At 45.8% G+C, this 26633-nt stretch overlaps 1 protein-coding gene across 1 annotated transcript in view; it reads right to left on the bottom strand.

The window, feature by feature from the left end:
• Nucleotides 1-2930: 2930 nt before the first annotated feature.
• Nucleotides 2931-26633, bottom strand: part of RAPGEF2 (Rap guanine nucleotide exchange factor 2) — a 247062-nt gene continuing 223359 nt past the window's right edge. The window contains exons 19-30 of the mRNA XM_082611143.1: nucleotides 25848-26088; nucleotides 23590-23973; nucleotides 21210-21421; nucleotides 20996-21119; nucleotides 20376-20399; nucleotides 19103-19326; nucleotides 17239-17433; nucleotides 13710-13862; nucleotides 10678-10903; nucleotides 9137-9696; nucleotides 6322-6594; nucleotides 2931-4992 (exon numbers count right to left, since the gene is read on the bottom strand). Of these exons, the coding sequence (XP_082467269.1) occupies nucleotides 4967-4992; nucleotides 6322-6594; nucleotides 9137-9696; nucleotides 10678-10903; nucleotides 13710-13862; nucleotides 17239-17433; nucleotides 19103-19326; nucleotides 20376-20399; nucleotides 20996-21119; nucleotides 21210-21421; nucleotides 23590-23973; nucleotides 25848-26088 (2642 nt within the window). The 3' untranslated portion in view covers nucleotides 2931-4966. The remainder of the gene's footprint in view (nucleotides 4993-6321; nucleotides 6595-9136; nucleotides 9697-10677; nucleotides 10904-13709; nucleotides 13863-17238; nucleotides 17434-19102; nucleotides 19327-20375; nucleotides 20400-20995; nucleotides 21120-21209; nucleotides 21422-23589; nucleotides 23974-25847; nucleotides 26089-26633) is intronic.

Raw genomic sequence — 26633 nt, forward strand, 5'->3', positions numbered from 1 at the left:
AATGTGAATTGGTACAGCCACTATGGAGAACAGTATGGAGGCTCCTTAAAAAACTGAAAATAGAGTTGCCATATGATCCACTCCTGGGCATATATCCAGTGAAAACTCTATTTTGAAAAGGTACATGCACCCCAATGTTCATAGCAGCACTATTCACAATAGCCAAGACATGGAAGCAACATAAATGCCCATCGACAGATGAATGGATAAAGGAGATGTGGTACATATATACAATGGAATATTACTCAGCCATAAAATAGAATGAAATAATGCCATCTACAGCAACATGGATGGACCTAGAGATTATCATACTAAGTGAAGTAAGCCAGACAGAGAAAGACAAATATCATATGATATCACTTATATGTGGAATCTAAAATATGATATACATGAACTTATTTACAAAATAGAAACAGACTCACAGACATAGAAAACAAACTTATGGTTACTGAAGGGGAAAATGGGGTGAAATTAGGAGTTTGGGATTAACATAGACACACTACTGTATATAAATAGATAAACAACAAGCACAGAGAACTATACTCAGTATCTTATAATAAGCTATAATGGAAAAGAGTCTGAAAAAAATATATATGTAGTTGAATCATTTTGCTATACACCTGAAACTAACACAACATTGTAACTCAACTATACTTCAGTAAAAAAAAAAAAAAATTCTTCAAAAAGTACACCAAAAGTTTGCTACTTAGGAAAGGCTCTGTGATACTAAAAACAGCTACAAAGGAGACCCTGGACTTAGCAGAGTGTTTCCTGGGGAGAGACAAAGGACTGGGGTCATTACGAGAGACGTGAAGGACCACAGGTCAGTTTTTAAGTATCTCACCCAACACGAGCAGAGGGAAATGGTGCCTGGGGGGCCATCGCTGGTGAAGAGTGTCTCATGAACATTCCTTAGAGCCGCATGGGGGCTCCTGCCATCAGGAACCTGAGATCTCTCTCTGGTGGCTCAGTGGTCCCTGCTATGAATGGTGTCCCCCCAAATCTGTATGTTGGACCCCCAATCCCCAATGTGACTATATTTGGAGATGGGGCCTTTAAAGGCGTCACTGGGGTTAAATGGGGGCATAAGAGTGAGGCCCTAAATAATAGATAGGACTGAGGTCCTTAGAGGAAGAGAAAAGACACCAGGGATGCACTCACAGTGAGAAGGTGGCCATCTGCAGCCGAGGAAGAGGCCTCTGGAGAGCCACACCTGTCAGCAACTTGACCTTGGACTTCAGCCTCCAGAACTATGAGAAAATACCTTTCTGTGGTATTTTGTTACAGCAGCCCTAGTACACTAACCCTGGGAGCATAAAGGCAAGAGAGCAATCCAGGATAAACCCAGGGGGCCCTTGCTCTCTAACTCCAGCCCTCTTCCCCTGCCAGCCCCCAAGCCACTGGGACTCCAACCCGCACACCAGGAAACGTGGGCCTGTGTCTGCTTCAGGCACCCGTTGGACTACCTGCTCGAGTGTCATCCTGGCCAAGAGACATGGGTAGCTCCGTGTGGCAGGTGACCGTGCCAGGTGTGCTCTTGTTCCTGGGGACACTTGGGCTTGTCCTCATCACTAATGCTTTTTAAGAATAAAATAAGGGGGAGTTCCCTGGTGGCACAGGTGGTTAAGAATCCGCCTGCCAATGCAGGGGACACGGGTTCGAGCCCTGGTCCGGGAGGATCCCACATGCCACGGAGCAGCTAAGCCCGTGCGCCACAACTACTAAGCCTGCGCTCTAGAGCCCACAAACCACCACTGAGCCCACGAGCCACAACTACTGAAGCCCGCACGCCTAAAGCCGGTGCTCCGCAACAAGAGAAGCCACCGCAATGAGAAAGCCCGTGCACCGCAACGAAGAGCAACCCCTGCTCGCTGCAACTAGAGAAAGCCCGTGCGCAGCTACGAAGACCCAACTCAGCCAAAAACAAAACAAAAACAAGCTTTTTCAATGACAGAAATTTAAGGAGAGCACGGGTTGCTGTTGTGATAGGGCTTCCCTGAGCGAAGGGTTTTACAGTGAACAGACAATAGAGGCAGACATGTGGGAACACATGTGTCCACACGGGGCACCTGCCTTCTAAACAGGTACAGCTGAAGCTACAGGAATGGTTTTCATTCTCCAAACTGTTTTGGTGGCCAGATTATCAAAATCTACTCACCAAGATAGCACAGATGCCTCAGGAAGAGTTTTAAGTTTGGCCATTTTCCCTTTAGCATCAGGACTGAACGCCTGCCATCCTTCTAGACGCCTTCACGTTTCCTCACATTTCGTGCTCGTGTTTCCACATCCTTGCCACGCCGCCTTCTGTGGCTTCCGGGTGGGTGATGGACGGGACTTTTATTAACGCCTGCTTGAGGATAAGAAATAATCCTTGATTTCAAAATGTGCTCGAAAGGGTTGCTGCTTAATTGATTCTCAACTTTTTAAATATAAGTGCCCTTCCCATAGACCAAAACATTATTCAGACCTACCACGCATTAGGACTCGTAGACAGAACAATGATATTTGATGTAGAAGTTCCAAATCACTTGCTAGATTGTACTCTTAACTTAGTGGCCACGATCTTGAATGTATATTGGGAATCAAAAATATTACGTCCCATAGAGATTTTTATTGGAAAAGAATTGGGCAGAGACAAATGCTACGTATTCAGTAGATACATAGTGATATAATTTTTCACTGAATCTCAAACACTATGAATTCTGGACACATGAATGATATTAATCTCTGTTAACATGAATGATATCAATTTCTTTTCTCTGAATCAACAGAAAGCTACCTAAAAGAATAGGCTATTTGGGCAGTTTTAGGCGACATCGTCGGTCTACCCTCAGTGCCCTGTGGACTCGCTCCTGCAGTGAGATCCAAGGGCTTTCTTACGCTTCAGTAAGAAAAAGCATGCACGAGTCATTAAGAATATAGGCAAGGCATTATGTTATATTTATTTATTTTCCAGCTTGTACAAACTGGACGTAGAAGCATAAACATAGTACATTTCTACCATTTTCAACAAAAATATAACCAATATGTACAATTATTGTATTAAAAATACAAAAGGGATACAGACTCCACCAATGTCTTTCTAAAAGACATACAGGTACAAGTAGTATCAAAAGTATGAGGAAATCACCAGTTAATTGTACATTCTGCACTTGACATCACAGAGCGAACTGAGGTTACAGTCCTATGTTCTACGGTGACTTAATGCTTAGATAACATTTGTGCAACTTGTGTAGAGCAAGAGTTCTGTCTTTCTAGATGCACATGAGGTCCACAGCCTAGAGAAGAAAACTGGCAAATAATGCATCTTACGTGTAAAATTACAAATGCATCATTGACAATGTAATATATAAGCAAGTAGACAAATGCCATGATACAGGAGAGAATTATTAAATAAAGCACTGACATTGCTTTGATACAGTGAAAAAACACTGCAATTTGACTTTTAAAATTGGAAGCTATTTACGTTTATCTACTGATCAATATGATCAGCTGAATTTAATGGAAAAAAAATCCAAGACCAGCAGTTCCTCACATCTGAGTACTACTCGGATTGGCAGCCTTCACTTTTCCGGAGTCTGTGCAAAAACAACACAAAAATAGACTGGAGGGGTCATCTCAGTCCTTCTGGGGTTAATAGCAGCTGTGAACACGTGGTTGCTACACTCAGGCCTTCTCCGTCTTGGCGTCCGTAAAGCCACTTACGGGTCGGTCTTCGGCGACCAACCCGCCTTGCAAACAAAGGCTGGCAGATCGCACTGGGTTTTGGATCTTTTGATCATCTTCACGTTAAAGGCTTGTTTATTCCCTCATGGCGATTGATCGATATGGGGAGGCTGTCTTGAAGGAGCAGTATGAACGGCTGGCATTAGCGCCAACACCCCGAGCTGCTTTCACTGCAATGCTATCCAGTTATAAACGTTTCTCTTTGAAAACAAGCAAGAGAATCCCTAAAACTAAATAAACAGAAATCAAAGAAACATAATTTAAAAAAACATGGGGTTTGCCGTCTGTCTCGATGGAGCAGGACACGCCCTCGGGTGACACTGCCCTGTGCTCCATAGGCTCAGACACAGGACGCAAGAGTCCCAGTTCCCTCCCCGGCCATGTGCAAACAGTTGTAAAGAAGAGCCCCAGCCCCTGGGGAAGGAGGGGCCGGGGGCCTTGGGATCTAGGTAATTGGCTAACATCTCACGCTTCCAGGATAGGGCACTTCCCAGGTGTGGCCAGGACACAGGAAGCGGGGCCATGGGCCAGCCTTCCCTCTCCCCGGTGTGACCACACCCTGTCCGGCATATTTGGTTTTTGAGAAACCCCGGCTGGCAACCCTACTTAAAGGTTCAAAATAATACTGTAAAATCATTAAATGGATATAATATTTACTCTCTGAACACAATCATTAAACTCATTTAAAAGAAAAGAAAAAAACCCCCAAAAATGGAGGAGGGCACTGTAAACAAGCGGACGAGCACTGTACTCAAAGGATCTCATTGTTTTCCTTTGTCTTCCTTGGTGGGTTAAAGACCCCAAGTAGTTCCATGGCTGGCTTTTCTCACGATTCCAATGAAACCAAGTGCTAGGACTGGATTGAAATCTAAAAGGAAGATTTTTTTAAAAACTCCTTCCAGGCGTGGAGAAGTGCAGCCAGAGTGACTCATGGGTGGTGATGACTTTGGAGTCTGGAATGATGCTGTGTGACGTGGCAGGCAGCCACAGGAGCTTGGAGACGCTGCGCTGTGCATTCAAGCAACAAGGCGGAAAAGTGCCAGGGCGGTTTCTTCACAGTATTTCACATGCAAAGGGGACAGGAAGAAGGGGGGAAGGAGCCCCATGCTGCTTTTAAGGCAGGGAAGGAGGCAAACTGGTCCACCATCCTCAGAGTGTGAGTTCCAAGGCTCTGATGCTAGGGGATGTCTTCTTGTGCTCTCCTGTGGGTGGCCGACACGGGTGCAGAGAAGCCCGTGCCTCAAACCGCAGACACTTGTTCATCTTCTGCCGACACAACCACGAAAGAAAGGAAGAAACAAAAGAAAAATCAATAAGCAAGCAAGTCGTTTTCTTGTGCTTAGAGAGAACATGTTCACCGACATGCTAAATAAAAATACCACAGCTATGTTCTCTTAGTATAGGTCACCTAAGATCTTCAACTTTTTTTCTACCTAATGATTAATAATAATAAAAAAGTTTAAGGGGCTTCCCTGGTGGCTCAATGGTTAAGAATCCACCTACCAATGCAGGGGACACAGGTTTGAGCCCTGGTCCGGGAAGATCCCAAATGCTGCGGAGCAACTAAGCCCATGCGTCACAACTACTGAGCCTGAGCTCTAGAGCCCACGAGCCACAACTACTGAGCCCGTGTGCCACAACTACTGAGCCTGCGCTCTAGAGCCCAGGAGCCACAACTACTGAGCCCGTGCGCCACAACTACTGAGCCTGCGCTCTAGAGCCCACAAGCCACAACTACTGAGCTCGTGCACCACAACTACTGAGCCTGTGCTCTAGAGCCTGTGCACCACAACTACTGAAGCCCATGTGCCTAGAGCCTGTGCTCCGCAACAAGAGAAACCACCGCAGTGAGAAGCCCGCGCACAACGAAGAGTAGCCCCCGCTAGAGAAAGCCTGTGTGCAGCAACGAAGACCCGACACAGCCAAAAATAAATAAATAAATAAATTTATATTTTAAAAAAAGTTTAAAGTATATGGGATGCACATCTTTAAATATACATACCCACCATAAAAATACATTGTATATTTACTGACTGGAAACTCATGAATGATAAATTCATTGAAAAAAGTTATAAAACAACACATGACTTCTTAAATAATATACACGCGTATACATATAAAAAAGTCTAGAAAGATATATAACAAAATGCTAATGGAAGTGATCTGCAAGTGGCAGGATTATAAGTAGTTTTCACGAATTGTGTTTTGCTTCTTCCTATAATGATTATTTCCAGAACAAAACATGTTAAACTCAAACCTTAAAAGCAGGAGGAAGGAGTGGGGCATGGTCTCCCCCTTCAACCTCACCCCAGCACGGCCAGCTGGACGCGTACAGAGAAGGCAAAAAAGCTCTAGAGAAGTGGGTTTTTCCGCCAGACTTTCATCTGGGACTCATAGCATTTTCCCAGAAAACCGAGGATTAGGAGGGAAATGCACCCATGCCCACACGGTATACAGGGGACCCCTCCGCAATCTTTAGTTATTTCTCCAGCCACTTCGGAAAAAGCAAAACGCAGCCCAATGGCTGGCAGCAAGGCCGGGGGCGAGCGTGGAACCCCGGGCGGGAAGCAGGGCCTCTGGGGGAAGCGCATGTACCATCCTCCTCGGCGGCAAGGCCCGGGGGCGCGCAGGGGCCGGGGCGCGGGTCGTCGCCGGGCCGGTGCCACTGCGGCCGCGGGGCGGGCCTGGCACCACCCGGGGCGGGGGTCTCGGCCGGCCGGGCCAGCATCCTGGACCGCTGCAGCGCCACGGTGTAGTCCGGCGGCTTCCGGGCGGGGTGCAGGTGGGCGTCGGGGAAGTCGGTGATGGGGATGCCCACGTATCCCGGCGGGGTGGGCGGCGGCTCCCGGTAGCGGCCTTCCTTCCTCGCTGCGGGAGGGAGAGACAAGGCGCCTCGGTCAGCATCGGGCTGGGGGAGCGCATCCCAGGCCACGTGCGCTCATCGGGAAGGAGGAGGACTGAGAGGAACAGCGCCCACGGTGAAAGGCACGTGGGGCTGTGCGCAGGGCAGGGTGCCGGCGGGAGAGGACGTGCGCCAAACCCGCCACGCACCGGGTCATCTCCGGCGGCACAGGCAAAACTAAGCAATCTAAGTACCTGTAACTCTCACCGGGTCGCCGGAGAGCGACTCTACCTGTCACGCAGTAACCAGGCTAACGCCCAACCCTGGGGTTTACTGGAAACACGCAAAGGGAGCAAAGGGAACAGAAAGGCACCCAGTCCCACGCCTGCAACACCGGAGTGGTGCCTGTCAGCGGTTCCCTCCCCTCTCCCTGCCCCGGGGGCCAGGCGGGCTGTTCTTCTTTGCTGGGCCATCTACCCTCACCAGGCAGAGAATCAATCCCAGGTTACTTTCAAGTCTTGGGCCTCACAAGGGAATCACAATAAATTTGGAAGAATAGTACAAAAAATGATGCAAATTTCAAAACTTAAAACCATGTGTATGTGAGGTATGTATATTTCTTGAAGTCCTTTTATATTAATTTCATGACTTAAAACATGAATCTGTAAAGGCAAATAAAAGCAAAGTTTTATTATCTTCAACTTTCTAGACTCAACTGTTAGGAACTTAAATCATTCTTTCCTTTGCAATAAAAATTGTGTGTATTAGTTTGTTAAAACAAAGTGCTTTTCTGGGCTTCCCTGGTGGCACAGTGGTTGAGAGTCCCCCTACCGATGCAGGGGACACGGGTTCGTGCCCTGGTCTGGGAGGATCCCACATGCCGCGGAGCGGCTGGGCCCGTGAGCCATGGCCGCTGAGCCTGCGCGTCCGGAGCCTGTGCTCCGCAACGGGAGAGGCCACAACAGTGAGAGGCCCGCGTACCGCAAAAAAAAAAAGAAAAGAAAGTGCTTTTCTATTTGCAATTGCCAAGACATGGAAGCAACCCATGTGCCCATCAACAGATGAATGGATACAGAAGATGTAGTACATATATACAATGAAATATTACTCAGCCATAAAAAAGAATGAAACATTGCCATTTGCAGCAACATGGATGGACCTAGAGATTATCATACTAAGTGAAGTAAGCCAGACAAAGACAAATGTTTTATGATATCACTTATATGTGGAATCTAAAATATAATACAAATGAATTTATATACAAAACAGAAACAGACTCAGATTTATGGTTACAAAGGGAAGAAAAGAGGGGAGGGATAAATTAGGAGTTTGGGATTAACAGATACACACTACTTTACATAAAAATAGGTAAACAACAAGGATTTACTGTATAGCACAGGGAACTATATTCAATATCTTGTAATAACCTATAATGGAAAATAATATGAAAAAATATATAATTGAATCACTTTGTTGTATACCTGAAACTAACACAATTTTGTAAATCAACTATACTTCAATTAAAAAAAAAAGTTTTAAAAGTTGCAACCTAAGAATAGGTGTTAACTGTCTTCTCCTTATTCATCTTGAAAAGATATTAAGTTTGACATCCACCCATGACTACGTGATAAAATAACTACAATTTCCCTACTAATAAAAGTGATGTCTGTGAAGATTATATTCCAGAATTTCTCACTCTGTATCCTATGATGTATCCCTACACTTTAATTATACAGACAATGAACATGCCATAGAGAACATATCCCAACAGCATTAAAGGAGCATAAGAGACTTCACAACAGAAAGAGCAGCAGCAAAGCGATAGTGTCTTTCGTGTACTTATGAATTGCTAACTAGGCACTAGTGTTTTGCAGAGATTTCGTTTAAACCTCATAGCAACTGCATTGGTAGAAATTATTAAATTCATTTTACACATGAGGAAACAGACACTGTTTAGTGCCTTGCCCAGTGTCACAAAGCTAGGAAAGTAGCAAAGCAGGGATTCAGACCACCAGCCTGCCTGACTCACCAGCTCTGACTCACTACCTTAGCTCTTACCACCCTCCTCCCTGTTCTATCCTGTGCGGAGGGAATTTGTCTAGCACAGAAAAATTTACCTGCATAACAAACATCGACAGAAGATTTTTAAATATGAAAAGGGTAAGGTTCTAAATACAATTCAAGGGAACAAAATACAATAGTAAAACATTTAAAACAGTTCCAATTAAACAAAAAAATATGCTTCCTCTAGAGAGAATGGCCATCCTTCCTGATAATTTTCAGCTGAGAAGATCAACATTAGAGCAGATAACACCCATAAGGACAGCCTACTGATCCCACGGTGCATGGAAGGTTGAGGGTTGCAGGGTATTTATAAGCACCTGACCACAGAACCTGGGGTCTTAACCACCATTCATTTCAGAATCCTGAGGGTGCTGCTAACTTGGAAGGCCTACACGGCCATGGGTGGGGCAGGATGAGGGGAAAAAGCAAACACATGCTTTTACTTTTGAAATAAGTCAGGGTGCAGCCACGACCCAGACATGACAGAGCCCGCAGTCAGCTTACCAATAAGCCCCTTGGTGGCGCTGGGTGGCACGGCCACGTGGGCAGCCATGGCGACGGGCTTGGCTTCTTCGGCGGTCGCAGACATCATGCTGCTGCTTTCAGCTTCGAGGGAAACGTCCTTCCCCCCCCTTCGCTTGATTGTGCCCGTGTCCCCCTCCGAGTCTTCTCCCCAGTACCCCGTGGAGGAGGCCCAGCTTGCCCGGGACTGGGCTTGATCAAGACTCTCTCGGCTTTGACTCTGCCTGTTATACTTTGTGCTATGGTCGGAAAACATCATTTGGTCCACATGGCTGCTTGAGGCCCATAACCCTGCAGTGTCCCCTGAATAATCAAAGTGAGTGTGCCCGAAGGGGAGCGTCTCCCAGCTCCTCTGGTGCTGGATGGTCTGGATGTTATCATGGGAGCCGCTGGAGCACGATGTCCAGCTCCCTCGGCCACTGTCAGCAGCATCAAGTGAGGCTCGGTCCCCCTGGTCTTGGGAAAGCTCCTCTGTGCTGGGAGAAGAGATCACTGTAGCTGCAGCGTACAGGCCCCGGCTCTCAGACAGCAGTGCGCAGGTCCTAGGCGGTCAATGGGAAACAAAGAGAAAAAAATAATAAAGAGAAGAGGAGGGGAGGGGAGGGGAGGGCAGGGGGGAGGGGGGCCAAGAAAGAGGGGACGGGAGGGGCAGGGGACAAGAGAGTAGAGGAGGGGAGGGGGGAGGGAAGGAGATGAGAGGAGAGGGAATGGGAGGGGAGAGGGGAGGGGAGGGGGAGGGGACAAGAGAGTAGAGGAGGGGAGGGGAGGGGAGGGAGGGGAGGGGGAGGGGACAAGAGAGTAGAGGAGGGGAGGGGAGGGGAGGAGAGGGGGGGAGGGAGGGGAGGGGGAGGGGAGGGAGGGGGAGGGGAGGGAGAGGGAGGGAAGGGGAGGGAGAGGGAGGGGAGGGGAGGGAGAGGGAGGGGAGGGGAGGGAGAGGGAGGGGAGGGGAGGGAGAGGGAGGGGAGGGGAGGGAGAGGGGGAGGGGGAAGGAGAAGGGGGAGGGGAAGGAGAAGGGGGAGGGGGAAGGAGAAGGGGGAGGGGGAAGGAGAAGGGGGAGGGGGAAGGGCAAGATTGTTAACTAATAACTCTGTGCTAAAACGCAACCACTTTTTCCTCGAAAGGCGGCTTCCTTTCCTTCCAGGAAGAGGATCAGGCTCCACCAGACTGAGCGACAGTGGCCACTCGGCCCTGTCCAGTTTCCTCCCCTGTGACGTCACCACAATATCAACACGGGGGAAAAGAGCAATCACCTGCTTACAGTAGAGGAGCACTTTCCTTACAGTGCTCACTACAATCTGACTATTTCGGGAAAGCAGCTCATTGGCCTGAGTCAACCCCTGCCCTCAGCGCAGAGCAAATGTGTCCCAGTGAAGGACAGACCTCACTGGGAAAGCAGCCTGCCTGGTGCTTCATGATCGGGAAATGGTGAACATCAGAACTGGGATGCGAGAGCACCCCTGGGTGTCCCGTAAACAGTCCCGCACATGTGCAAGAGAGGAGCGAGCACACAGACGAGCCCCTACCCCAGGCTGCACTGGTCGGGCTCCCCCGCCGGCCGTCTCTCCAGCCGGCCTGTGGCCAGGCTGGTCTCCACAGTGCCGACCGGTGGCCTCTGGCGCCGTTCGTCAGGCAGCGAGACGGGCAGCGAGTCGAAGGAGGAGTTGCTGACGATACTGGACCGTGAGGAGATTTCGCTGTGGCCGGAATCTGAGAAGTTATCCACGGTGCCACTCGGAGCCAAAGTGTAGCCTGCGTGGGAAACACATCACTCCTTAGACACCGAGGGTTCACGGCGTCCAGCTGACGTCTCCTCAGTAGACGCAAAACCAGAATGCAGGCCACAGGTGCCACCACGGAACTGGGGAGAAAACACTCTACTTGGGGACTGAGCTACAGTCGAGTTTTACTCAAATGCAGTTTAGTGTGTTTAATGAAAGTTTAGAGAGGAAAAAAGAATACACTGTTCTATGACCCAGGAATGGATGCAGACTGGATCACGGCACGACTCGACGCTGCTCTCTTAACTATAAATTATACTACATTAGTCTATGTAAACGAAACTATGAAGAATGACCAGGATGATATTTAAAAGTATGGTTTCCTTCTCAAACTGAAAAGTCAGTAGTAATTTTGTTTTCAATGGAGTTTTCACTTTTAGAACTTTACAGCATAGAATAACTCCACTGGAAAGATCTGCATTATAATTTTATTTTTATTTTTTAATATTGAGTTTTTTTTGTTGTTTTTTTTTTGAATTAATTTATTTTGGCCATGCTGTGAGGAATATGGGATCTTAGTTCCCAGACCAGGGATCAAACCCATGCCCCCTGCATTGGGAGCACTGAGTCTTAACCACTGGACCACCAGGGAAGTCCCTGCATTATATATATTTTTTTGCGGTACGCAGGCCTCTCACTGTTGTGGCCTCTCCCGTTGCGGAGCACAGGCTCCAGACGTGCAGGCTCAGTGGCCATGGTTCATGGGCCCAGCCGCTCTGCGGCATGTGGGATCTTCCCGGACCGGGGCACGAACCCGCATCCCCTGCATCGGCAGGCGGACTCTCAAACACTGCGCCACCAGGGAAGCCCCCTGCATTATAATTTTAAATGGACATGTATGAATAAGAAATAAGACCTGAAGAAGATATCTTTGGATTTTTGCCATTTGATTTTTCAGCATTAATAATATACTGGATAAATCACATGAAAGCCAATTGTTTTGAAGGACATAATGTACAAAATCTCCATTTTTCTCCCTGGACCATCACTATGTCTAAACAGATGTCCATTTTTTGGCCTGAAGGACTCTTAACTCTTTGTTACTAAAAATAATTCTGAAAGTCACAAAGGAAGAGAGGCTTGTCTTGACATTTTTCACAAAAAAATCCAAATCTCCTTTCTCAGTATTCACTTATTTTTTACATTATTAAGAATCTCATGTTACTTAAAATACTGATTTTATACGATTATACGTACCCAATGAAAACCTAATAAAAAAATGCCATCTAGAGCACCTAAATGTTGCTAATTTACTCTCTGAAGAGTACTTCCCCATCCTTTCAGTAAATTATGAATTCCTGATTTATTTTTTTAACAGTCGCACAGATGTTGATAAGATTTCATGTGTTCATCTATGAAATGTCTTCGTATAAACCACGCTGCAAGTTCTGACAGACAAGATTTCAAACCCTCCCTGAACAGTCTACCCCCCAAAAAAAATCTCTAGAAAAATCATCCCTCAGGTGGAGCATGTGGTATGGGGAGGAATCGTCCCATTTTCCTCAACTAATGAGATGACCCCTTCCCGTCTCTTTCCTGCTGGTCCATCTATCCCGTAGGTCCGTGGTGCATTGTTATTCTTGCTACTGTTCTCACTTCCATGAGAAGACGGGGAGCTGGTTTAGTCCAACTGCCCGCAGCCAAAGGATCTCAGCTGACTGCCACTGTCACCCAACGACGGACGAGAGAAGAATTCAGACGCACCCACTGAACAAGGACGAGAGACTGACACCCACACAGAATGCACACATGTCTGACACAGCTGAAAAGGAAAGCAGGAAAGGTATTTGTTGTGCCGGTGGCCTCGTCTAGTGAAAACTGTCCTGGCCGTTTATTACCGGCTTACTTACGCCCATTCAATTACAGGGTAGGGGAGAAAGTAACCCCGAGGTTATGCAGCAGAAAATTATCTAGTATTTTAAGATAAGAAAGCATTAATATCAGAAGGAGAGTTTGAGTGCTTAAAATTTAATCTCCTTAAAAATAAAACAAGATAGCAATAAAAAAGATAAGCAAGACTCATGTTAACACAATGAAAGATAAATCAGGAAGATATTAGTTTTTCTTATGTTTTTATAGGCCTCTACTCTGTGCTGAATGCTATGTAATCATATTTAGTTAGAACAACTGTTAGTATAAAAAGAATTATTTCCGGGCCTCCCTGGTGGCGCAGTGGTTGAGAGTCCGCCTGCCGATGCAGGGGATGCGGGTTCGTGCCCCGGTCTGGGAGGATCCCATATGCCGCAGAGCGGCTGGGCCCGTGAGCCATGGCCGCTGGGCCTGCGCGTCCGGAGCCTGTGCTCCGCAACGGGAGAGGCCACAACAGTGAGAGGCCCGCATACCGCAAAAAGAAAAAAAAAAAAAAAAAAAAAAAAGAATTATTTCCACACTTACAATCAGTAAAAAAATGAATTTTTGAAAGGGCTTAGTTATATAAGCTTGACACTATTTATTTATAACTATAATATTAAAAAGTACCAAAGTTCTTCCAAATTTATAAACTCAGGGGAAAAAAAATCCATTGGGTGTTACATATCAGGTGTTTTTTTTGGGGGGGGGGCACACAGTGTGGCTTGCAGGATCTCAGTTCCCTGACCAGGGATCGAACCCATGCTCCTTGGCAGTGAAAGCGTGGAGTCCTAACCACTGGACCGCCAGCGAATTCCCAAGGTCATTTAAAACGACTCTAATGTCAGAAGTGATGTAATCTCTAACTAGAATTTATCACTGCTGAAAGCACAGGTCCCCATGAAGGAGAAGAAGAGTCACCCAGTCACCTTTCCTTGGCGAGCTCTGCGGGGAGGTCGGTGGGGAGGAGAGCTGGGAAGACGCATTCGATATCGTGTCTTCTGCTGGCCTCTTGTGACGCTCCAGGCTCCCTTCCTCAGACAAAGCAAGAATCTTCTTTAAAGCTTGTGGAGAGTTTATACCTGTAAGGGAAAGAAAATGATTTCAATATGCATTTCCAAGACTGGAAAGACTATGATGAAGAACAAAAACAACTTCTTTTGTGTTAAGATTGAATGTCACATGTCGTTGCAGGTTGTTTCCAGGCTCGGTGGTCTCTGTACTCTGCCCGCGTAAACAGTGAGATCACAGGGGGCACAAGGTGCCCGCCATGTGTCTGCTGACACCTGTCGAGGACTAGAAAGGCTGCTGCTGCTATTCCATTCTGGGTTCCAAACCTTGACCACCACACTCTTCAACAATACATCAGACAGCGATGAAGAAACAAAGAGACGATCTGGAAATACTCTGAGTTAGGATGAGAGCGACGCAGCTCAGAATATTTATCAGAACTCAAGTTTGGGTTGGAAACAGGTATTTTGGTGGTGTGGGAAAAGGTAGCTCATGGGACGTGGGAGTGATGGATGGAAAGTCAAGGGCCAAGAGCCAAAAGGAAGTAGCGAGAAAAGAGACCGAAGGAGCGCTAAGAAATCAGGCTAGTATTTGATCAGTAAGCGGATGACAGAGAAGGTAGGAGGGGACCCAGAGAGTGCTGGGTCCCAGAAGGGTCCTGGAAGCCACCGGGGAGGGTTTCCAGGAGTGGGGTAAAAGGGCACGGAGGGGGAAGCCATCCAGCGCAGCGCCAAGTGCAGGATCAAGTCGGATGATGTAGGGTGGAAGAAAAAGGATTCCACGTGCCAATATCAGGTGATTTTTTTCCCCTAAAATTTTACTTTTAGGAATGAGGGAGTCACATTAAGAGATGTTTACTAAGCCTTATTAAAAGGCAGTCTCAATTACCTCATTCTGAACAACAAAGAGACCTGAAGGAAGGCATTAGAGGTTGATAATACCTCAGTGAATGTTACTTTTTATGTTCTCAGACTTAACAGAATCCATTAAAAAGGAGGCAATGCAATGTAACAGAGATTTAATTCTTCATTTCACCTCAACACCTGTAAGTGTTCGATACTACTTTAATACAATCTTTTAAAAATGGCTTTTCAAGCAATCTTTTAATTACATGTGCAGATACTGATATATACAGGGTACATGAAAATACCAGCTACAGTAAAGCTACACCAATGAATAGCTTTGATTTGGAAAAGATTTCCAAGCCAGCATCATACACAGATTCAAAAAGTGCTGCCTTCAAACAGTGAAGATGGATGTGAAGATGCTATGCCTTAGAAAAATCTGTTCCACTTCAAAAGTAGTTCTAGGGATGACGAAGACACTGAAGTAAAAAATGCAGGAAGTATTCAAACAAAATTTATTTCATGAATGGGGGTGGGCTCAGCATCTCTAAGTTACTATTTTATATTCTGTGACTTTAAGTGTGAAACTATCCTAAGAAGACACATGACTATCCCATCCGCATTTCTAAAGGTCATAAATTCAAATACGCCTAAAAATATTGAAGAGAGAGTCTCTCTGGGGAAGGGGGGGTGGGGATGGCTTTCCATCAGGTGCACCTACATGGGGGTTAACAGTCTGTGTCCACATCAGAAGCTCGACAGAAAAGAGGCAGTAGAGGTCGGCTTGCAGGGGACTTAGGAATATAAGAATATTAACAACACAGTGGAGGGACTTCCCTGGTGGTCCAGTGGTTAAGATGCCACGCTTCCACTGCAGGGGGCACAGGTTCAATCCCTGGTCGGGGAACTAAGATCCCACATGCCGCGCAATGAGGCCAAAAAATAAATAATAATTAAAAACAAAACAGTGGACAAAGGAACACTAATTCAGTTCATTTGTGATGGGGGAACAATGTGAATATTTCTTTCTTTTTATTTTTGGCTGCATTGGGTCTTCGTTGCTGCACGCGAGCTTTCTCTAGTTGCGGCGAGCGGGGGCTACTCTTTGCTGCGGTGCGCGGGCTTCTCATTGCCGTGGCTTCTCTTGTTGTGGAGCACGGGCTCTAGGCGCGCGGGCTTCAGTAGTTGTGGCACGCGGGCTCAGTAGTTATGGCTCATGGGCTTAGTTGCTCCACGGCATGTGGCACCTTAATTCCCCGACCAGGGATTGAACCCCCATCCCCTGCATTGGAAGGCGGATTCTTTATCACTGGACCACCAGGGAAGTCCTGCTTTGGCTCCTTTAACATTCACAAACTGACTGTATTTTCCTCCCAAGTTACAGAATCAGTGACTCAACAAATGAGAGTTCACCTCCAGACAAATCATTTCACTTAAAAATATTCCGCCTAAATTCCAGCAACTCATTGATCATAAGGCAAAGCTAGTTTAAACAATGTTTATGGACAAAACAGCTTCTGTACTTGTTAAAAATTAAATGAGTAATAGCATAATTCCCCATGGCATGCCTTGCCTCCACTGCTATGACAAATGAGCATGATTAAATGAGATGCTCTATGAAAACAGTCCTTCCCACTGGTAAAAGTAAAGTTTAACTTTGTGAACGTTAATGTCTTACACAGAGGGAACAACCAGAGGGACACTCAAGTATACCAGATGAAGTTACCCGTGATAAGTATCGTTTCCTAGTCTGAGAAGCAGGCAGTGAATGAATAGTGCCAAAAGAGGGTTGTGGGTTGTTTGTTTTTTTGTAGTCGAGTTATACGAGCCATCTGTATATTTTGGAAGTTAAGTCCTTGTCGGTCACATCGTTTGCAAATATGTTCTCCCAGACCGCAGGTTGCCTCTTCTTCTTCTTCTTTTTTTAAAAAAAAATATTTATTTATTTGGTTGTGTTGGTCTTAGTTGTGGCAGGTGGGCTCCCTGGTTGCGGCTTGGGGGCTCCTTAGTTGCGGCATGCGAACTCTCAGGTGCAGCATGCAATGTGGGATATAGTTCCCGGACCAGGGATCGAACCCGGGCGCCCTGCATTGGGAGTGTGCAGTCTTAACCGCTGCGCCACCAGGGAAGTGCCCACAGGCTGCCTTTTCATTTTGTTTACGGTTTCCTTTGCTGAGCAAAAGCTTGTAAGCTTCATTAGGTCCCATCTGTTTATTTTTTGCTTTTATTTCCACTGCCTTGGGAAACTGACTTAAGAAAACACTGCTACGATTTACGTCAGAGAATGTTTTGCCTGTGTTCTCTTCCAGGAGTTGCATGGTGTCCTGTCTTCTGTTGAAGTCTGTGAGCCATTGTGAGTTTATGCTTTTGCGCCTGCCGCGAGGGCGTGTGCCACTGATTTGCACGCGGCCGTCCAGCACCACTCGCCGAAGAGACTGTCGCTTCCCCACCGCATGTTCCCGCCTCCTTTGTCAAAGATTAACTGACTGTAGTGATTCACACAACAGTGTAATTCAACTCTACTTCAACAGAAAGTAAATTAAGAGGGAAAAAAAAAAAAAAGTGTGTGCGAACTTAGTCACCTGAGAACTTAGTCACCTACCGAAAGGCGGGAGATCCCGTAGGGGCACTTTCTTCCGTGAAGGATAGAGGGGCACTGCGGGAAGCTGCAGGCCCGGGCTGGGCCTCTGTGACGGCTGCGGAGCCTGTGGCGGCGGCTTCGGCTGTAGCCCTGCCCTGGGGGCCACCGGGGAGGTGTCGGTCTTGACAGGCTTTCTGTCACCGGGATTCTTAGGCACTGGTAATTGTTGGGCGTGAAAACAGAACGAGAAGTTTAAGAAGTTAGTGGCCACACAAGGGATACTTTTAGAACTGCATGAGCATTTCCCACAGTTAGAACACTGAAGTATGTATCTTATTTTTCCCTGTGGCCCATAGATAAAGGAGAGAAACAGGGGCGGGCGGGGAGAGAGCCTCCGTCACAGAAAGAAGGCACGACAGAACCAAGATTCTTCACTTTATGAAACAAGACGTCTCGAGAGATGATACTGTTTCAAGTACCACATTTAAAAAGAAACGAAAAATGTGGATAGCTCAGTACGCTGTACGTACGTCTATGAAAAACACGAATCTATTATACAAGCTACAACAGGAAGACCACTAGGAATTATTTTTCTAAAATGGCACCCAAAATGTCTTGACATAATGAGCTTAGTTTTCATTTAGTAGATGATACTAGCTGCAGTCTTTTCAATATCAAATTCTCTCTCCAATGGGGTAGAATTATCTATGTTGCTAATAGCAGCCAATACTCCTTGAGTATCGTACTGAGTGTATAATTCCATGGCAGATGGAAAGCAAGCCAATTTAACAGGGCAAGTAAATGCTACATTTTAAGTGTATTAATATTCAAGACAACTCAATGACTTCCTTCCCCCATCTTACACATAATGGAGCTCAAGTAACAGGCCTAAGGTGACACTGGTAGTACAAGGAACAAACAGGATCTGAACTCAGACCAACCTGCCTCTTTTTTTTTTTTTTTTTGCAGTACACGGGCCTCTCACTGTTGTGGCCTCTCCCGTTGCGGAGCACAGGCTCCGGATGCGCAGGCTCAGCGGCCATGGCTCACGGGCCCAGCCGCTCCGCGGCATGTGGGATCTTCCCGGACCGGGGCACGAACCCGTGTCCCCTGCATCGGCAGGCGGACTCTCAACCACTGCGCCACCAGGGAAGCCCCCAATCTGCCTCTTGAGGACAAACTCTTCACCATGACACACAGTGCTTTAAGAGTGTCCTGGGTAAGTCTGATAACCTGAATCTTTCTCAAATTACCTAACATTTAAGCCCTATAGAAAGTATCTTCAAACTTGCCCATAAAAGACCCCAAAGTGTCCTAAATGGAAAACGCCTCTGCCTTACAAATATGGATGCTGAGAAAGAGAAAGTAGCCCCCATTTCTGGCCTGGCCAGACTTTCAAAGGCTGGGGAGCTATACATTAGGCTGAGCTGTGGTTCCCTGTGGAGAATTCCTGCCTTACACGGTAGCTGAACTCATTGCCAAGTGCCGGCCAGGCTGAGGGGGTCAGAGGCAGCCAGCACACCCAGCTCTGTGCCCCTCCCAGGCTGCCCATCACTTGGCAAGTATCTGTGAGAAAACAAGGGATGCAAATGGGAGCTGCACCTGTCCCGGTGTCCCCTGATGGCACTCTGGCTGCGTCGGGGTGAAACCAAAGCCAGTCACCCCGAAGAAGCCTACGGTGTGTCTTGGTCCCCATGCGAACCCCACTGGGCACGGACAGGGCTCAGCCCAGGACAGTGCTGTGTGGTCCCCAGAGCCGCCTTCAAGGGAAAGGCGAGCGTGTCTCAGGATGCTAGGTCCCCCTGTGCCCAGCCCTGCTTTATCGGCACAGGAAACCAATCTGCATTTCAGCCGGACCCGGCAGCCACCTTAAGGAGAAACTCACATGTGTTGGTGGCCGGCTCGCACTGCAGGGATAACGTCTGAAGGCTCTCCTCGTCCATCTCCAGCTCCAAATTGGACAGGTACTGCTTCACTTTTCGAGCCATTTGGGCATCCTCGTAAAGCTTTTTGGCATTGAGAAAGGAGCTACGACGCACCCGCTTTTTGTGACCACCTGTCTGAGCAACGTCTAGCACTGTTGCGTTTGTACTACCCTGGCTGAGAGACCTGGAAGACGAAAAGGTAGAGCTGCAGCTCGCTCCAGCGTGGGATCACTTTATCTACTGGAAACGTGCCGAGATGCCTACAAATAGTCTATGTTCAAAAGGCCACATGCCTCATTCTGGTAAGTAAACTTTACAAAGAAATATAGAATCATACAGATCAAAACAATTTTTTTCAAGTTTAAAAAGAATCCTACATACACTCTACATACACATATATGTTTGGCACTTGTTCTGTTCCAACTAGAAAATTCTACTTTTCGCCTCTATGGAGCATTCAAGGCAGCTCTCTCGTAGAAGCCAGCAAGTAATAATGATTATATGTAAAAGCTCATGCAAGGATAAACACACAGTTGCAATCATTAAGAGTGACATAAATTTTTTTTCTCCTAAAGAGGATGTCTTATATAAATTTAAAGAAATTACAATGTTCACGATTGTTTTCTTATTGCTTGGGTTAAATGTAGTGAGTTCGTCAAGTAATATGGTCAATCTGTTAATAAAATGGTCATGCAAATGTGAAAACACATGTATGGAAACTAGCACATGAGTTGTTAAGAATTATTTTTGAAAAGAATTGGTTTATAGGATGAAAACAGTAGTTAGTTGAGCTGTAAAAAATCTAGCTTTAACACCGAGGGGCACCTTTTGTACTACATATATTTACTTCTCAAAAATCTGTGCAATAGTATTTAAACTGCACAAGTTTTCCTTCTGACATCCTTTCTCCCCTCACCCCAGGTTAGATTTTTCTCATTTCAAAACACACAAATTATATTAAAATAAAGTCTTTCTGAAAGCTCAGGAGTAGGCCTGGCCTACTGTTCCCCAGAACAATCATCAATCATTTCACAGCTCTCTTGGGTCATGACCTCAAAAGCAAAAGCCCCAGTAGATGAAACTTGAAGTCAGTTTGCCAACTGAAATTCTGCTAGAGCAAGAGGGTTAGGAAAAAATGCAAAAATGCAAAGCATCAGAAAACACAGCAGGTAAGAAAACAATGCCACGAGCGGGACGAGAACAGTGTGGGTGTGCAGTGTCCCCGCCACTTACCCCAGACTCCTCCACTTCTTCTTCCTGTAAGTGAGAGCCGTGGAGGTTGAAGCATGGGTGTAGAGAGAGACAGAGATCACAAGCTCAGAAAGAAAGGACTAGACTTCTGGACAAGCAGTACTAGAAGCCCACAAACCTCCTCACACAAACAACTTGACCAGCAACCGTTTTCTGGCTCAAAAGACAAACATATGTAAATATTTGGTTCTAAAGACTTTTGTTCTCTCCTTCACTGGATTCATCATTTTCGGCTACACTGACGGCTAAATCCCTTGTGTGGACAGTGAGACAATACTGTTCAGATTGTTTATATATTTTAGTTCATACTATCAATTACACCTTTTAGCTCTGCAAGTCAGTGTTCTGAAAAATAAAAATAGCTGTGCCTCATGTTCAATGAAAAATGTCTGAGGGATCAACTGTTATCACGACAGCCCACAGTGCACTGGATGTGGAATCAGACAGTCATTCCAAATCAGAGCTCGATGGAGATTCCCCACACACCCTGGTACATGTCACCATGCTACAGGCGGGCCTATTCAAAATCTTCTCATTTACTGGGAAGCTCTAAGCTCAACCTTCTCTAACCCCGCGAGCACTGCTGAGGGTGACACACTCACCGAGTCCTGAACATGAGGGCAGGGTCCATGTTGACAGAGGCCATTCGGCCAACGTGACGAATTTCTTTTGCAATCATTCTTAGCTTCTCAAAGTTGACCAGCCCGTCGACTTTGGAGTCGTTCCCTGTAATTGGCAAAGAAGGAAAAGGGAATCACATGGCATTTACCCTATGTCCCCACTAGTGGAGACAGAAATCTTCCAACTTACACTTACCCTCGTGAAGGAACGTGAGATCCTTCTTGATCACCGGGAACAGGGGGATGATGGGAGGCTGTAGGTTTTGGCTATTGAGGACATTGCGGTATTTTGCCATGTTTCTGGAAGGATCAAACAGATCTTGGAGATCTTGAAACAGCTTTTCATATTTATTGGGAAGTTTCTCCCAGGTGGTTCGCAGTCTTGCCACAGGTGCCAGGTTTAGGCCGCTGAGGGGGAATAAAGAAAAGTGGTATTAAATTAAATGACTCATCCTTACGAAGTAAGTAAAAGAGCACGTTGTTTATTTCTTAACATGTAACAGCTCTGTGTGAATGCCGTGTATGCAGAGCAAAGTACAGGATTCATAAGAGTGTTAATAATTCTGGGTAATGAGAATTGAAGCTGGAACCAGGGACAGCGCTGAAGGGTTTTATTCTTTTTCCCTTTACACCCTCCTGGTCTGTTTACTGTGAGCAAAACAACTGGAATGCCAGGTGTCCTGAGGGCAGGGCTGTGTTTCGTTGCTTCATCTCCATACATAAAGTGCTTGGTGCCAAGCAGCCTTTTGATAAAACAGACTGGACAAATATCCTAGAGTAGTAACATGAAACAAAAGCCATAAGAACAGGAAGAGTAACAGATATCGTATATTAACACATATATGTGGAATCTGAAAAAACTGGTATAGACCATCTTATCTACAAAGCAGAAATAGAGACACAGACGTAGAGAACAAATATATGGATACCAAGGGGGAAAGCGGGGGGAGGGGAGAAATTGGGAGATTGGGATCCACATGTATATGCTACATATTATGTATACGCTATTGATATTATGTCTATTGTATTATGTATACAATAGACAACTGATGGGAACATACTGTAGAGCACAGGGAACTCTACTCAATGCTCTGTGGTGACATAAATGGGAAGGAAATCCAAAAAAGAGGGGATATATGTATATGTATCAATGATTCACTTCGCTGTACAGCAGAAACTATCACAACATTGTAAAGCAACTATACGCCACGTAAAAAAAAAAATAATAATAAGAGCATGATCAAACTCCTAGACAGAAAAAATGACTAACTGAATCATCACCATCAACATCAATACTGCTCATTGTTTCAGTCTGCACTTTCTTCCATCCTCAGTCTAAGCACTTAAAAGGGAAGAAAAGGGCCTCCCTGGTGGCGCAGTGGTTGAGAGTCCGCCTGCCGATGCAGGGGATACGGGTTCGTGCCCCGGTCTGGGAGGATCCCATATGCCGCGGAGCGGCTGGGCCCGTGAGCCACGGCCGCTGGGCCGGCGCGTCCGGAGCCTGTGCTCCGCAACGGGAGAGGCCACAACAGTGAGAGGCCCGCATACCGCAAAAAGAAAAAAAAAAAAAAAAAAAAAAAAAAAAAGGGAAGAAAAGTAACATTTACTAGGCATCCCCCTGCTTTGTGCTGGCTGACGCAACTCCACATACATTGTGTCATTTCGTCTACTTGATAACTCTTTGGGTCACTGTTATTTTATAGAGAAATAAACTGACTTTCAGAGAAGTTCAAATAATTTGCCCAAAGTCACAGAGCTAAAAAAGTGGTGAATATAGATTTTCTGGGCTTTAAATCAGCATAAAAAAAGATTTTTTTTTTGAAGTATAGCTGATTTACAGTGTTGTGTTAGTTTCAGGTATACACAGCAGAGTGATTCATCATATATACATACACACACACACATATATATCTATATATATCTATTCTATCTATATATAAAAAGAATATATCTATTCGTTTTCAGATTCTTTTCCCTTATAGGCTATTACAAAATACTGAGGAGAGTTCCCTGTGCTGTACAGTAGGTCCTTGTTGGTAATCTATTTTCTATATAGTGGTGTGTATATGTTAATCCCAAACTCCTGATTTATCCCTCCCCCACCTTTTCCCCCTTTGCTAACTATACATTTGTTTTGTACGTCTGTGAGTCTGTTTCTGTTTTGTAAATAGGTTCATTTATATATCTATATATATATATTTTAAGATTCCACATATAAGCGATATCATATGATATTCGTCTTTGTCTGGCTTACTTCACTTAGTATGATCATCTCTAGGTCCATCCATTACAAGAGAATTTTTTTTTTTTTTTTTTTTTTTTTGTGCGGTACGCGGGCCTCTCACTGTTGTGGCCTCTCCCGCTGCGGAGCACAGGCTCCAGATACGCAGGCTCAGCGGCCATGGCTCACGGGCCCAGCCGCTCCGCGGCATGTGGGATCCTCCCGGACCGGGGCACGAACCCGTGTCCCCTGCGTCGGCAGGCGGACTCTCAACCACTGCGCCACCAGGGAAGCCCGATCGATACATATTTAAATCTGCCAACTGAATCGAACCTTACAACAAATATGCTCTTACCTGATGATTGCAAACATGGAGTTAAAATTCTTGCACTCCCTGCAGTGCAGAGCTATCTTGATGAAATGCTTAATGATCTTCATCCTCTTCAGCTGGTTCGTCTCCCGCAGAATCTCAGAGGCCACCCAAAACGTCTCCTGGTTAATGACCTCCTCGAATTTCTTCAGGTTGGCACAGCTGGTTTTCGATCTGAGCTTGAATAGATCATCTATATACTCGGTGGGCTCGATGTTGCGGAAGAGCTCGAAGTTGCGCATGGACAGCTGAGTGGCCACCTCCACGGTGCTGAGCTGCAGCAGCGAGATCTGACTCTCTCTCAGCAACTCCTGAGCATCTTCATCCGAACAGAGGGTCTCTGTCTCCATGTTGTTTTTCAAGTAGTACCTGCGAGAGACACAGAATTCAGAGCCTAAGCAGCAGTCTCACGATACTCCTTGAAAGAACGATGCTGTCTACTGAACGGTGGCGAGAACGCTCCACTGAATGATGGAAGGACAGACAGAGAAGGCAGCAGCTCCTAGGTCACCAGATCACAGAACCCGGCCCAGCCGGTTTCCAGCCTTGAAAACCCGACGGAAACTAATGCATCACATGGTATTGCATCTGTACCAGGTGCAATCCATTTTGTCTTGTCCTTCCCTGCCTTCTAGATTACCTTTTTTTTTTTGCTAAAAAGGACAGAAAATAGCTAAATTTAAAAAATGATCAGTTTAAATAATGAAAAAAGCTCTGCGGAAGGAAGCAGGAAAGACTGATCAATCCAAGTTTACCTATTTATTCAAATACCAAAGAAACCTATAAGCTATTTCCCTCTATTTGATCCTATGAGGAGAACGATCCTAAAATAGATTTTAACTTTCAAATATCTGATTTTCATGAAAACCCTCTAAGTAAGTGGGGCAGGTATTATTCCTATTTGTCAGATGAGGAAACAGAGGCTCCCAAAGATGTACGCCAGCTGTAGAGAGAAAACTCAGGGTTAGCACTCCTTTCTCTCCGTTAAGTGACTTGGTGAAAACAGAATCCAGATGTTTGCCCTGTGATTTTTTTTTTTCCCAATTTTATACAAAGATGCTCTCCTTAAGTCAGATTCCATAAAGGAAGAAACAGAATGAGCGGGGTGGTCCCGCTAAACTGGCCTTCTGCATATATCGCCGAAGACACAGACCTCGGGACCTTGACACTCACAGATTTCACGTTCTCAGTTTTGATTACTCATGAAGCCCACCATGTTGAATCCATTTGTAATTTTCTTGAATACTGACTGTGAATCATGACTCTGCACCTCAGTGAGATTTGGAGAACTCCACCAAGATTACACACAGGTCAATGCACATTCAAATGACAACGAGACAATAGGCCTGCTAAAACAACCCTACCCACTAGTGTCAGGGCTGGAAATAAAGTGAAAGTGAAGAAGACAAAGGAAGTTATAGTTGACAGCAAGAAAGCAGAAGCTCTGAATGAATTAAGCCAGTTTTAGATGCATAACATGAAGAAGTCAAGAATACAATGAAACACTCCGTACGGCGAGAAAAAAAGAAAAAACGTGATTTATGAAAACAATTTTCAGTAAGTGCAGAATCTAGTCATTGTACGAGAGCCGAAACTGAACTACTTTTTCAACTTTCCCTTATGTGTGATTTGAGGCTATCAATTACATTTTATCAATGGAAACACCATGCAAGAGGCTGACAAGATCCCGTACAATATTTTCCTACGAGTACTGTGTGATATAAGCGCTCTGAAGACCAAGCAGCAGAAGACCACACTCTGAGGCAAATGAAGTTTGGTCCCAGAGTTAAGAAGGGTTTTTCATAGTGTCGAACAACAACAGGCAGTTTTAGCCAGCCACACTGTCACAGACATCTCCGCGGAAACAAACGAAGCTCCTGGAAAAGTCTGGTAGGCAGGAGCGGGTGACAGAGGATACTAGTGGAAGATGTGTTTGTGAAGGTGCGTCTGCCAGGAGAAGGGAGATGCCCTCCTGTGCGTCCTTATGGGAGCATGAGCACTGGCCGGCAGCGACAATGGTCAGGTCACAGCCCCCTTGTTTTACACGAGCTCCTAAGAGATCCTTGCGAGGGGGTCAACAGTCTACTGTGTACATTTCCTTTGATACGGCAATGCTTGGTGAATGGGGAGAATCTTGCTTTTAATCTGCAACTTATTTTAAAAACCCTTAGAAAGCGTTCACCAGACTGTGATGTGGGTTTAAGGATGGGGTAAATAAATCCAACAGGATAGATGACGTCTACCTTCCACTCAGCTGTATTCTGTCAGCAAGTTTGGAAAGCTGATCCGGAAGTCTTCTTTGTTTGATCACTCCCTCTGGTGTGACAGAGACCTCACAGAGTGAGTACTGATCTGGGGTGGTGGTCACAGCAAACTCCCGGATGGCCTGAATGACCACTTCCTTCGCCGTGGTGTCCTTACTGATCATGATGTATCGGCTTTGCTGGTCAGCCTTGAAAACCCTTAGCACTTGATCTGGCAAGTCTGGGGGAAAGAAGAGCCATGTGTCAGCAGAAAGGATTTCAGTACCTGGCAACACAATTAAGGAATGCAACCTGAAAACGTCTCCTTAGAGAAGATAATGCTAAAGTGTCATCTCTCCCTTATTTCAACCCTCCTGCAAAGATTCACTCAGTCAATATACAGGCATGCTGCATGAACACATTTGCCTAAAGATAGCCACATTACCCACAGACAAAGGCCAACAGATCAGGTCACAACAGCAGCATGGAGGGCTGTCAGGTTGGCAGCAGAAAATGAAACATTTAAATCTGAAGTCCATCTTTACTACACTGAAGAGCCCAGGAAGCTGACTGAAAATATGCCTCTTACTCTTTATTTAACATGACCTGGTGATACCTGCATGGTACGTGTTAACTTCATTTTAGGAAAAAGAATGCAAGTTCAGAGAGATTCATTTGCACATGGGCATATCAAATTGGTCTGAAGAATAAAAATGAACTGGTTCCAGCTGTTGGAAATTTACATTTTATCCTGACTTTTAGCATCTGACAGAGTCCATGCCATGC

The sequence above is a fragment of the Mesoplodon mirus genome (genome assembly GCF_964341445.2).
Source record: "Mesoplodon mirus genome assembly, chromosome: 2".
Lineage (NCBI taxonomy): Eukaryota > Metazoa > Chordata > Mammalia > Artiodactyla > Ziphiidae > Mesoplodon > Mesoplodon mirus.